Source organism: Drosophila rhopaloa, unplaced genomic scaffold, assembly GCF_018152115.1.
Source record: "Drosophila rhopaloa isolate 14029-0021.01 unplaced genomic scaffold, ASM1815211v1 contig_155, whole genome shotgun sequence".
NCBI lineage: Eukaryota > Metazoa > Arthropoda > Insecta > Diptera > Drosophilidae > Drosophila > Drosophila rhopaloa.
Window position 1 is genome coordinate 5,313,265 of NW_025335034.1, and position 12,778 is coordinate 5,326,042.

Sequence of the window (12,778 nt, forward strand, 5' to 3'; positions counted from 1 at the left end):
AACACCCCCTGCAGGCTTACGCAGCAGCAACACCACCGCTCAGATGATGAGGTGGTGCGGTGATGCGGTGGTGCGATGGTGCGGTGGAAACAATGGCAGCAGCAGAATCAGCAGAAGCTGCAACTGCAGACCGCAAAATGTTTTGCCACAACCCTTGGGGCCATGAAGCTGGAGCAGGAGCCGCCGCAGCGCTTTGGCCAGAGTTGTAGATGGAAACTCATAAGTCGGTCGTCTGGCAGACAAATCCTCAGAGCAAGTGCATTCATTCATTGGCAATAACAATCAAACTGCTGATGGCAGTACACAAGCCCTTCCTTTTTGCCCCTCTGCTCATCTCTGGATGCCATTCAACTTGTTTGCACTGCTGCTGTTGCTGCCGTCAACAGCAACAGCAACATGCAACAGCAACAGCTATGGCAACCACAAGCAACTCCATGCTGTTGACTTTAATATTTCGGTCTTCGTTTATTACAATCCCCTCAAGATCAAATAGTCTGAAAATCGTCAAAGATAGATACCGGGAAATATGCGCTCTATGTGGGAAAGGTAAACCTTAACCAGTCACTCTTGGGAATCCGATAAAGCGGCCATAAATCGTAGAATTTTTCCCCTCATTCCATCAAGTTCTCAAGTTCAATTTGGCACTGCTGTTCGGGTCTATAGATTTACCATATTTACATAGTTACCACAGAGTAGATAAGGCCGCGATAAAGAGTTCAATCGCATCGGTTTATTGGTCTTTAACGTTTGTTGTTCAATTGCCGCTTTACTGTCTGTTTTTAAATAAATAATATTGTGTAATGATAGTAATAATCCATATCTGAGCGAGTGCGAGTGAGTTTGAGTAATCATTGATTAAATAGATTTTCATTTACGACTTCACACTTTCACTTTATCGGATTCGAGATAAAATGTGACTCAATCTCGAGTCCGAAGTTGTTTATTTACCTGGCCATAATCCTCGGCAATATCCTTGGGCGAGAGAATCTTCCCCAATAAGTCACAACGCGGCAATGAAGTTAATCAATAATGGCAGTGGCCATAAATCGGATCCGTTGCAGGCGCCACTCCTCTCGTTCGATATCGGCCAGATATCGACTGATGGCTATCAAAGGCGCCAGCGGCGGCAAAACAGAATGTCAACAGTTTAATAAATAAAATCAGTCAGCAGTGCCAGCCAGATGGGTAGCCAAGACAGGCGCGCGACTGCAATTAAAAGCAAAAAAAGGCATCGAAAAGGGGCAAAGTCAAAGCCCAAGTGCGGCAAATATCGTCTCGGATCACTCACATGTTGCTGGTGTGTTGCTGCTGTTGCTCTTGTGTCGTCGTGTGCGACAGGAGCTGATTGTCGCTGGTCCCAGATCGGAATCAACAGCGGCATCGAAATCAGCGTCGACACATGCGATATTTGAGTCTCGGTTGAGAATTATGATCGATTTATTATGCGACAACCAACGACGCCAGCAGCAACATGGCCAAGTGGCTGTGACAGGTTTGGGCTTCGCTTCGGGTTCTTGGTCCACAGAATATGCGCAAGACATTGATTTTCGCCAGGTAATGAGGCAACTCATTAATCATTTTTTCGTTGCGCACTGGCTGGGGGATTATGTTGCTGTGGCGTCGTTGCTGCAACAGGCACACCGGCAACCGGCAACTGGCAAGCGGCAACAGTTGCTGCCTCTGACGGAATGTTGGCAACATGTTGAGCGTGCAGCTGCAGCAGGCGCTTCTCCTTGCATCCTGGCTGTCTCCTCTTGTTCTCTGCTTGATTTTGTTAACCTTTTGACCATTTGAAGTTATTTTTGTATGCTTTACTGCCAATTTGGTGGTCATTGGCCATTCACTTGACTTGCGCCTGTTGCTTGTCCGTTGTCTCTTGGCTGTCTGTTGCTGTTGTGTTGCAGTTGCTGTTGCTGTTGATGTTGCATTTGCTGTTGCTGTTGCTCTTGCGGTTGCTCTTTTGGCACACAACGCACAATGTCTGACAGTTTGGCCGATTGCCTGGCCCCTGTCGCCGTTGTTGTTGCTGCTGTTGCCTTGATATTGCTCTTGCGCTTCCCAATGTTGCTGTGGTCGCGGTCATCTCCTGGCTTGTGGCATAAAGGTAGTTCACTGATGTGGTTTGTTAAATTCACTGGATGCTCTTCATCTGCAGGAAGAAAGTTCCTTTGAAGATAAAAAACCCTAAATTATGATAAGATTTAAGATCTTAGCCCACATAAAAATATAAGCTTACAACATTTTAAAATTCTAAGTCAACAGATTAGATCCATCTTGTGTTACTATAGCTTCATCGGCAGTTTTTAATTTCCGACTTTTCGGTGTGGTCTACAACAATTGATTTTAACAAACTTTTCAAATGTATTTTAAAGCCCAAAATCCACTTTATTGGTCTTACAGAAAACCAAATGCACATGCTCAAATATTAAAAAGAAATTGCAAAATATATTTAAGTTTAGTAAGCCATTTGTGGCAATATGGAATAGTCGGATAATAAAAGTTAATGAAGGGTATAGAGGATGTACCTGGATGGGTATATTGCCACTTTTCTGCACTTGTCGCGCACAGTTGGCCAACTTGTAAATGCCTGTCGTTGCGGTCGTTTTGGGGGCCATTAGCCTTCGCCTTCATCTTCGGGTTAGCCACACGCACAAATCCCGAAATTCTGGCAAAATTTCTTCATTTTGGTGAGCGACTCGCTGCTGGCTGGGACCTGCAGTTGTTGGCAATTATTTATAGTTTCTGATGTATTCAATTTATTATGCAGATGGTTAGAAAGTTGCTAAATACTTGATGTACGACTCCTAACATATTGGGTGTAATTTTTCTCTGACTGGCGGAGGTAGATTGAGGGAAATCCAGTAAGATGCAGATGGGTATATTAGACATGCATGAGTTTTCCTTCAGACGCAGAAGAAAACATTCGCCTATAAGAAAATTTACGATTTTCTCACGATTACCTGCGACCACACTCACTCATTGAAGAATCTGCTTAAATCTAATTCGGTCCGTGGCCGTTCGCTATCAAAGTCCGCTTAAAGTTCATCACACTTCAGACGGTAATTAATTACGGATACTTGCAGAAAAACTCTGAAGCCAGAAGCCAGTAATTAAACATAAATAACCAAGACAACTTAATTTTGAAGGTTGGCCATTCCGCGGCCGAGTCGATCGATCGACATGCAATTCTCCATGCATTAAAGTTTAAAGGCCAGCTAGAAAAAATCCGGCAGCGGCAGCGAAGAGAAAAAACATTTTCTAATTTATTAATATGTTTAAGAGGGAAAAAATCTATTTGGCAAACAAGCCCGACTGACAGCTAACATAGATCGCCGTGGCTGGCGGAGACCATTAGAAAGCGATTAGATAGCGATACAGATACAGATACTCGATCCCCCGAAAGACATATGTAACCCACGAGCGGTCGGCCCCAGGAGCAGCGGCCAAAACAATGTCAGCCCGCTGGCCCGGTCCGCCGAACAATGGCAGCTAAACATGGCAAGTTAACAGTTTAATTTACCAAGAGACAAACAAAAAATGCCGCTGCAATGTATAGGCATCGATATGCGGATATTTAATGTGTCCGCCAGATACGTAACATAGAAAAAAGCGCGCCGCAAAAATAAAATACCGCTCTCAATCTCAGGACCTAACAAAAGCGGAGCGCGGCCAAAAAAAAGCCCAACTGCAGTTATCGCTCATTATGGATCGTGATCAATGGCGTGGAGTGTGTGAGACCCCCGAAAAAAAGGAACCCCAAGATAAACGCACACAGGAGTCCCGCGAAACAAAGGCTCCAGGTCAGGCCAACAAGTGTTGCCGGCTCTAGAGCCCACATTAAGCCCAAAAGGCAACGGTAACAATCTGGCGAACAGAGTTGGCCAAGCTTCCGCCTCGCATCCTTTTTCGGTCCTAATTTTGCATGCCCTGCTTCGAAAAGCGGAGCAGAAAGGAAATAACCAACGACCCAAGGCTAAATAACCGTTGAAGATTAGCCCAAAATATCGGTGTTGGCCGAGAAGCACTTCAAGGAGCGCTACTTTAAATTTTAAACACTTTTTATGCTTAGTTATCCCAGCAATTTGTTGAAATTGTGTGTTCAAAACACTAAATATAAGGTTAGTTATAGAAAATGTATTAATACTAAATATCTGTACTTGTATCTTTTTAAATTTGTATAAATGATAGTCATTTGTATTGTACAAAAATATTATATATTAGTGAAATTTGAACAGTTTGCTCTGTCACTTACATTAACTTATATCTTGTTATTTTTTCTACATAAATAAATATATAATCTGATAAAATAATTTTAAGCCCTCATATATGTAAAATTACACAAATTTAGTCCGGTCTTTAATATTAAATTATATTTCAGAATTTTAAAAAGTTGAACAGAAACCATTCAAACTAACATTTCTTGAACTGAGAACTTTGAATGAAAAACGAAAAAATACACTTCATTCACAAGATAAATATTTAAAAAATGTATTTTAATTTATTCAACCTTTAAGGGATCAGGTTGTGCCTCCTATGCCAAACCTTACTGCATTTCATTATGTTAATAAAGCATTTAATTAACGCACCATTTATGGCCATCAACCCAATCGAATGCAGTTTACTCTCCTGGCCTCCACCTTGCCCCTTCCGCATCCAAGTCGATCCTTTCCTCTGTTTCCTTCTCCGCAGAGATCCTCATCCTTATTCACATCTCCATTGTGGTGCGTGCAGCGTATCTGAAGGCAAGAAACTGAAAAAATAGCCGACACAGCTGCGGTTTAGGCGGCATTATGGCTAAGACCGTACACAAAATGAAAAACGCAAAACAAAAAATGCGGTAACCGCAAATGTTTTGCTGTAATTTCTGGTGTTTTTGCTTAAACGCTTCGATTCGGATTCGATTTGCTACAGATTCAGATACTGATACGGTTTTCAAGATACACTTTCAATGCTCTTGGCCTTTTACTTTTTGCTCCATCGTTAAATGACATTGAAATGAATAGTGTTTTTCTTGATGCTGCAAAAAAATTGATGCCGTATTGGTTGACTTGGCAAATAGGAGGAGGTTCTCGAAAGTTTTTATTGCAAGTTTCCTTGCGAATTGATATATGAAGCTGAGAACAAAATTTGGTGAAATTCAACGTAGGAAGGATATATGAACTCAATTAACCTGACAAACTGATATTTCTACTACATTACTACTATATATAGTATGGGTAAATATAGAATGGGAGATTTTATTAACAAGTGATTTAATATTACAATAAAAATGAAATATTGATATATAATTATAAAAATTAAATGTATAGTGTTTTATGTAAAATACTTACCAAACTTCCCATAAATTGCCACCTGTTCAAAAACTGGTTATGTTTAATAAGGTAAACCACAACTATTTATTTCATTGACCTCCCGTTGGCCAAAGTGCCATGAAGCTTCTATACGAATCCTCCCAGTTTTCTCTTTGCCACCCAATCCTAAGTAGTTTTCTATGTCAACCGCTCACATTACCCACCCGATTTGGCGGCACTATAACCATTTTCCATATTCATACTTTAAGCCCATACGCACAACTTCTCAACTGACATGCGGAACAATGATAATTTCCAACCGAAAACTGGCTTCCACGCTTCCATCCTCCAAAAAATACTCGAATGAGTAAAAAAGGAAACATTTTGGCTTTACCGTTAGCCAGCTATAACCCATCAATTATATTGTAATGATGTCTGGCTTTAGCTACTTCTGCTGCAGTCGCATCTTCAGAAATCATGAGCAGGAATGGCAACTGTGCAACATGCTCATTATCAACGTCATCATTGGGCGGCTATTTGGGGAAGGGGACATTAGAATGTGGTCGGAGTCACAGACCATTCGAGTTCGAAAAGGAAAACTACTTATAGCACTGATGAGAATCGCGCCCGCCAAATCCACGCAGCTTCCAGCAGCCTGACACTCGCGGCTGCCAATCGATCCACTCAAAGAAATTGTTATGCATTGTAGGTTAGGAAATAAAGGGCATCTTTATAACGCAGCATTGAAGGCCAATATAAAAACATCGTATTGTATTTTCACGATACAATATATTAAAGATTAAATTTAGAATTCAAAGGGAAAATGTTATGTTTACATTATATATTAAAACAAGAGAGAACGCTATAGTCGGGTGCCCCGACTATCAGATGCCCGTTACTCAGGTAAAGGGAGTGCGAGGGAGATGGAGATAGAAACTTTGATCACGCATAACTTTTTAACGAATGGTCCGATTTGAAAAATTTCTTCTACATTTCGATAGGTATTGATAAACACAATAAAACTGCATTTTTACTTTTCCGAAATATTAAAATTTTTAAAATCGTATATAAGCGATTGTGGGCGTTAAAGGGGGCGTGGCACCATTTTGAAACAAACTTGCGCTGCGTAGGAACTTCTTAAATCTACATGCAAAATGCCAATCTTCTAGCTTTTATAGTTTCCGAGATCTCAGCGTTCATACGGACAGACAGACAGATGGACAGACGGACAGACGGACATGGCTATATCGACTCGGCTAGTGACCCTGATCAAGAATATATATACTTTATAGGGTCGGAAACGCTTCCTTCTAGCTGTTACATACTTTTGCACGAATACAATATACCCTTTTACTCTACGAGTAACGGGTATAATTATCATGCGGAAAATAATAACCACCACCAATTTCAGGAAATACATTTTTAAACCCTTGCAGAGGGTATTATAATTTCAGTCAAAAGTTTGCAACGCAGTAAAGGAAACATTTCCGACCCTATAAAGTATATATATTCTTGATCAGCATCACCAGGAGAGTCGATCTAGCCATGTCCGTCTGTACGTCAGCCCGTCCGTCCGTTTCTACGCAAACTAGTCAGTTTTAAAAAAGTTGTCTTTCCTTTGCAGGTAGTATATAAGTCGGAACGAGCCGGATCGAGCGACTATGTCATATAGCTCCCATAGGGACAATCGAAAAAAAGAAAACAAAAAATTATAACTTTGTTGTTTTTAAATTTTTTGTCCCTTGGGATTTGGTAATGTTTTAATATTATTGAATTACGGTTTTAATTAAATTAAAATCGGACAACAATATCATATAGCAGCCATAGAAACGATGGCACAATGCAGCGCCAAATCGACTTAGCTTCATTGTTTTTAGCAAAATAGGCATAGAAATCGAAATGTAGTCGATTTGTAACAATGCAAGGGTATATATTCGACTTGCCGAAGTTTGCTTTCTTTCCTGTATCTATCAGTTTTCGTTCATATTCAAACTGATAACACTAATGTGTTGCATCATATTTATATAATATAATGTTTTTGTCATTCTTACAAAAACCTTCTACCATTCTCAGTGTATCCTTTGGAACTTTTTACCCGTTGAAGCATTTGCATTCGAGTGTCCACTAAACGTCAATTAAGTGGGCTTTACCCACTACTCGCGATGGCCAGGCAGTTTGATTTGGTAGCCACTCCTGCTCCATCTCCTCCAAGCTCTCCCCCCCACACTTTTCAGAAGTTTCGCTCCAACTGCGATTTCCACTTTGCCCAGTACAAATACATAACATAACATAACATGAAGTAATAGCTATAACAATATTGTGTACACAAGGCTTTTGAGGGTGATTCGGAGGGGATTTGGAAGGGCTGTCTAGGCGGGTAGAACCTCCATTGCCGGCATCTTCGTTGTCGTCATCATCTGCATGTGTGAGCCTCTCCCACCGACTCCTCCAGTGGTTTTCCCAGTGGTTTCGGTGGTGCGGTGGCGGTGGTGGCGGCTCCCTTTGTCATTTCGCCATGACGCATGCGTAACGTTCGATTTGATTCAATTAATGGACGGGAATTGTCTGTACGTGTGTTTTGATTGGGTTGGGTTCGTTTTGGTTTGGTTTTGGTTTTAGCATTGGTTTGCCTTTTTTTGCTTTGGTTTGTCTGTGGTCCAAGCAGACTGCGGGGCAGACATTTCAGTTGCTGATGGATGAATATGTGGATGGAGTTGGACATAAAGTCGGAGATGTAGCAGAAGCTGGAGTGCTCTGCAAACACATGAAGTTTAGTGGGCTCACCGGCATGGCAAGTGAAGTTATACTGAGAATAGTCATGTTCTTCTTAGGAGTAATTGAAAATAGGTTCTTATAAATACATTTTCACAGAATTATTGATAATCGGATAAATAGAGAATTAATTAATAAAAATAATTAAATATCTAAAACAAAACACTACAAATAACATAGGCCTGTACTTTTAAGACAATGAAACACATATCATTTGTATCCCAATTACAAATTAAACTCAAATGCAAAATAAATGGAAGCTCTAACCCCGATCATGATTAATTGCAAATTCATTTCGAATAGTCTGAGCATCAATCACGAAATTCCAAATACGCCCCTAACCAGCCCCACTCCCTCATTAAAACTAACCACTCATAATGATAATCTTTAAAACTAAACGCCCGCATTGTCGCGTCAAATGTATTTGCATTCAACGAAAAAAATAGCACTTTAATCTTTTCTTTTGACTGGCTCATCATATTTTCCATAGTCAGACTCCACAGCTTTATTTGTCAAGTGCGCAATTATTTATAGTTATTTTTGCCAGCATCTGGAGACGCCAACGCCAAATGGCGGCAGCTGGGAGTTTCTAGTTGGCAGTTGTTCGTTACCAACTGTTGTTGCTGCGGTGCATAATAATACCAATTGCTGTTGCTGGCGTTTTACGTTCGTCGCAGCGGCAATTAACAATTTTTAACCTTGTTGCGCATGATGCATGTGGCTGCGAGTGCACTGCGATCATCCCATGATCCGCTGTTGATGATGATCATTACGACGAGATGAGATGCTGATGCACTCGAACGGGCGCATAAAAAGCTGCTAAATGTTTTCGATTTTCATCTTACGTCGAGTGCTCTTCGATTTTGCAATTAAATCGATTTCAATTTCGCAGCGTTCCGTGTTTGCAAATATGAGACATCATCGACCTCATTTGCTTAATCGATTGGTGATTGCAACTGCTGTCGTTTAGTATTATTAATTACGAGAGTTTTATTTGACTTTCAATGATGGCCAGGCATACACTGTCTTAATTTATGGATTGTTGCAGCAATTCGATATTCTCCTTAGCATTTATTTAACTTGATTTCACAAACCTCTGACATCGATGGGTCGGCTGCTAATGAAGTGTGCATTTCGCAAGTGTTTTTCCATACTTTTTATGTTCCTCCGCACTCAAGCCATTTAATTTCTCATTTAAAATTAACACAAATTCCGAAACAGCTTACTGGAATACCTCAAATAACATTTACCCTGTTACCCACAGCAACATCAGCAACAGCAACATCACAAGTGCAATCAGAGTAGCGTGACTTGTTGTTTGATTGTTGCTGCAAAAGTGAAGGTTGAAAAGCGGGAAAGGCGACAATTAATGCTCTAATAAAGCCAAAGAAAGATGCAACACGAGCAGCAGCAACTACTGCAGCAGCAGCAACATGCGACAGCAGCAATTTTAGTTGCAAGTGCAACATCTGCCACAGTCGTCGCGTGAATTTCCGTTAATAATGTTGTCAAAGCGTTCCGATGCGTTGATAAGCGCTTTCGTTTTGACGCTATATTATGTGGGCGTGGCCGATGGGAACGCATCAGACTTTGTGACAATGGGCGATCTGCGCAGGAGCAGGCGTGGCCAGTCGGATTCCTCGCGTCCCGGTGGCATGATAATGGAGGGCGTTGGATTCCAGTACACCATGCGGTTCCAGCCGGGCTTCCACCTCCACAATCTGGCCCAGCAGCAGGGAGGGGATGGGGGTATGGGAGACGGCACTGTGACGGAAGCACCTATGCCCATGCCAACTCCTGGGACACCACCTCCAGAACCAGCTCCCACGGAGCCAGAGGAGCCGGAGCCCACGATACCAACTCGACCAACATCCGCTCCCTCAGAGGTACTAAATGATTTATACCCAGGTGTTACAGAGATTTCTGGAAACAGAAGTCCAATCGATTATAGCATGAGATGTCTATTAATGATTGCTGAAAAGACCAAGGAACCAAAGTGTTAAGACAAAGTGGAGTTATTTAATCTAAAAACTCTGAAAAGCCTTGTTATACTGACCTAGATCTGTAAAATGTTGCCATAAATATTTTGAAGAATTTGTAGAAAACTGAAACCTCAAAAAATGTGTAGAGTACTATTACGAAGTATAAAATGTAAGAACATTCTGTTAAAGGTTACAATTTATGTAATGTTTTAAATAAATTATTCTTTATGTCAAACCGTAATTGTTGCTTCTAAGAAGTGTTTTCCCTTTTTATTTTTAATAGGAGGTATGACCACAATACTCATTCAATAAGTTGAAATGTGAATAATGCGAAATAATGTGAATGCGAATAAGTAATCTTCCCTTGCACCCTAATCGTTCGTATTCCCCTTTTAGGATACACCACCAGCCACGGATTCCATGATGATGGTGCCCAAGCCGAGTGATTCGCCGGGAATGCAGCCAAGTCCCAGTCCCCGGCCCAGTGCGAAGCCATCGATGAGACCGCCAGTGCCCACGCCACCATCCAGCACCAAGACCTCCATTATGCAGCCCCATCAGACCCTGAAGAACCTCCTCTTCGGCTCGCCCGTCGAGGCGAATCTCATCCTGAAGACACCCAATGCACCGCGCTCGAAGGGCAAGGGCTTCCTCAGTCTGTTCGAGGTGATCAAGTTCCCCAATACGAAGTGCAGTGTGTCCATGGGCGACATCCGGAGCATGGAGGGCGTCTGCTACCACGAGTTCGAGTGCAAGAGCCTCGGGGGGATTCCCACCGAGAGCTGTGCCGAGGGCGTGGGCGTTTGCTGTGTGTGTGAGTGAAAGTCCGCCGATCGATTTGCACGAGATCTAACATCTTTCACTTGCAGTCGTCAATGGATGTGGCGATGTAACCAGCCAGCAAATCCTCTACTTCGAGAGCCCCAACTATCCAAATGCGGTGCGCGAAATGATGATCTGTGTGCTGATCATCAATGTGAAGAAGGGAGTGCAGCAGATGAGACTGGATTTTCAGATGTTCGAGGTGGGTGTTCTAATTTCGTATGCGTAGTCCTTGGCTTAATTGATTTTCCACGATCTCCAGCTAAGTCGTCCCACCAATGGTGATTGCCTAGACGATCAGTTTATAGTGTCGGGACACAATACCAATTTTCAGATTCCCATTCTGTGTGGCATCAACACGGGCCAGCATAGTAAGTAGTTCCAAAATAATGAATTGCAAATAAAGATCAATCTTCCTCATTTTCCAGTCTACATCCATGTTGGTGACTCGAACGAGAGCAAACTCTATCTTTCGGTTTTTATGAAGGTCTCGGGAGGAGGTCGATCATTCAATATAAAAGTCACTCAGCTGGAGGACGACCTGGCTCCTAACAATTGCCTGCAATATTTCCCTGAAGCCGAAGGACTGATTAAATCCTTTAATTACGATACAGATGGTTCCATTGTGGACAACCGTGAAGCTACTTATTTTGTAAGCTTAAAGGTTTTATTTTTAATTAATCTATTAACAGAGTGGTTTGATGCAGAACAATCTCAATTATGCCATATGTCTGGCACGCTTGAAGAATGTCTGCAGTGTGAGCTACAATACAGAGCAACTGGGTGGCGATCAGCCCGACTTTCAAATCGTCAACAAAGATGAAGGTACGAGATTTACACTAAACCGCTTAAATATTGCATTAAACTAATATTGATTTTCTTTGCATGCTTTGAAAGCCGAGAACGATTTGATATCCGATGGCCAGGCGGGAGCTGGGATCTTCAACTGCCCCGATGACTTTATAGCCATCAACTCGGTGCCGCTTTGCGGGGAGCGGTTCAACGATGGACGGGAAAGCGACGATTTCACCATGCACGCCACCGTTAGGGACACTGCCGCAGGTCCCATCATCCTGCCCTTCCGCACCGATGCCGAATATGTGGGTCGCGGCTTTCGACTGCTCTACAGACAGGAACTGTGTGCCTGAGCCGATCTGCATGTCGATCACTAGTTCACTAGATGCATATGTTCCGCTGACATTGGCTCTTACTTCACTATACCGTTTTTTGGTTTAAATACACTGGGGGCAAACATTTAGTAAAACAAAATAAAGCCCATTTATTTAAGTTATCCTTAATTGTAAGGATAAGGTAATATATGTAATGTATATTACATTTGTCGAACGGTATGGAAAACAATCTGAAAATTGTTTAGATAGTAAATACCAAAACTAAAATAATCGTCAAAGGAAATTCATTGTAAAAAAAAATGAATATTGTTTAGTAAGTAAATTAAAGAAAATTACAAAAAGCTAAATTTTGATGTCTTAAATAAATAAAAATATAATCTATTTATTGATTTGTCATTAAAATTAACATTTTAAATATAAAAATCTTAAAAGATACGTTTAAAAGTAAATGAAAAACCCAACTTAAAAAAGAGCACTAGTGGAGTGATATTACATTTTTGAATAGTTATTTAATTGAAGACTAAATGGTTTTTTCAGTGCACATGTGGAATTTAGCACGCTTTGGTCAACTGGAGGGCATTTGTGTTGGCAACTTGGGATTGCGCGGTGCCTTTATGGGAACGACAGTTTCCGTTCCCAGTGCTGCCCCCGTGTTAATGTGTTTTATGTGATTCGAAGCGATTTGGTGGCTTAGTTTTGGCGCCGCCCACCCACCGACTGGGCGGTCCGCGGGTTCGTAGTTCACACACCATCCGCAAGGGACCACAGTCGATTGGCGTTG

General features: G+C 41.7%; 2 protein-coding genes across 2 annotated transcripts; one reads left to right on the forward strand and one right to left on the reverse strand.

The window, feature by feature from the left end:
• Positions 1-1,498: 1,498 nt before the first annotated feature.
• LOC108047171 lies at positions 1,499-4,781 on the reverse strand. Its single transcript, XM_017127269.1, has 3 exons — positions 4,587-4,781; positions 2,526-2,713; positions 1,499-2,149 (listed from the first exon to the last, which is right to left on the reverse strand). Exons 2-3 carry the CDS (start codon positions 2,629-2,631, stop codon positions 1,830-1,832), a joined length of 426 nt encoding a protein of 141 aa, XP_016982758.1. The 5' UTR covers positions 2,632-2,713; positions 4,587-4,781; the 3' UTR covers positions 1,499-1,829.
• Positions 4,782-9,565: 4,784 nt separating this feature from the next.
• On the forward strand, positions 9,566-12,015 carry LOC108047174. Its single transcript, XM_017127271.2, has 7 exons — positions 9,566-9,949; positions 10,442-10,859; positions 10,915-11,069; positions 11,130-11,238; positions 11,296-11,519; positions 11,575-11,692; positions 11,765-12,015. The coding sequence occupies exons 1-7, from the start codon at positions 9,566-9,568 to the stop codon at positions 12,013-12,015; spliced, it is 1,659 nt and encodes a 552-aa protein (XP_016982760.1).
• Positions 12,016-12,778: the final 763 nt, after the last annotated feature.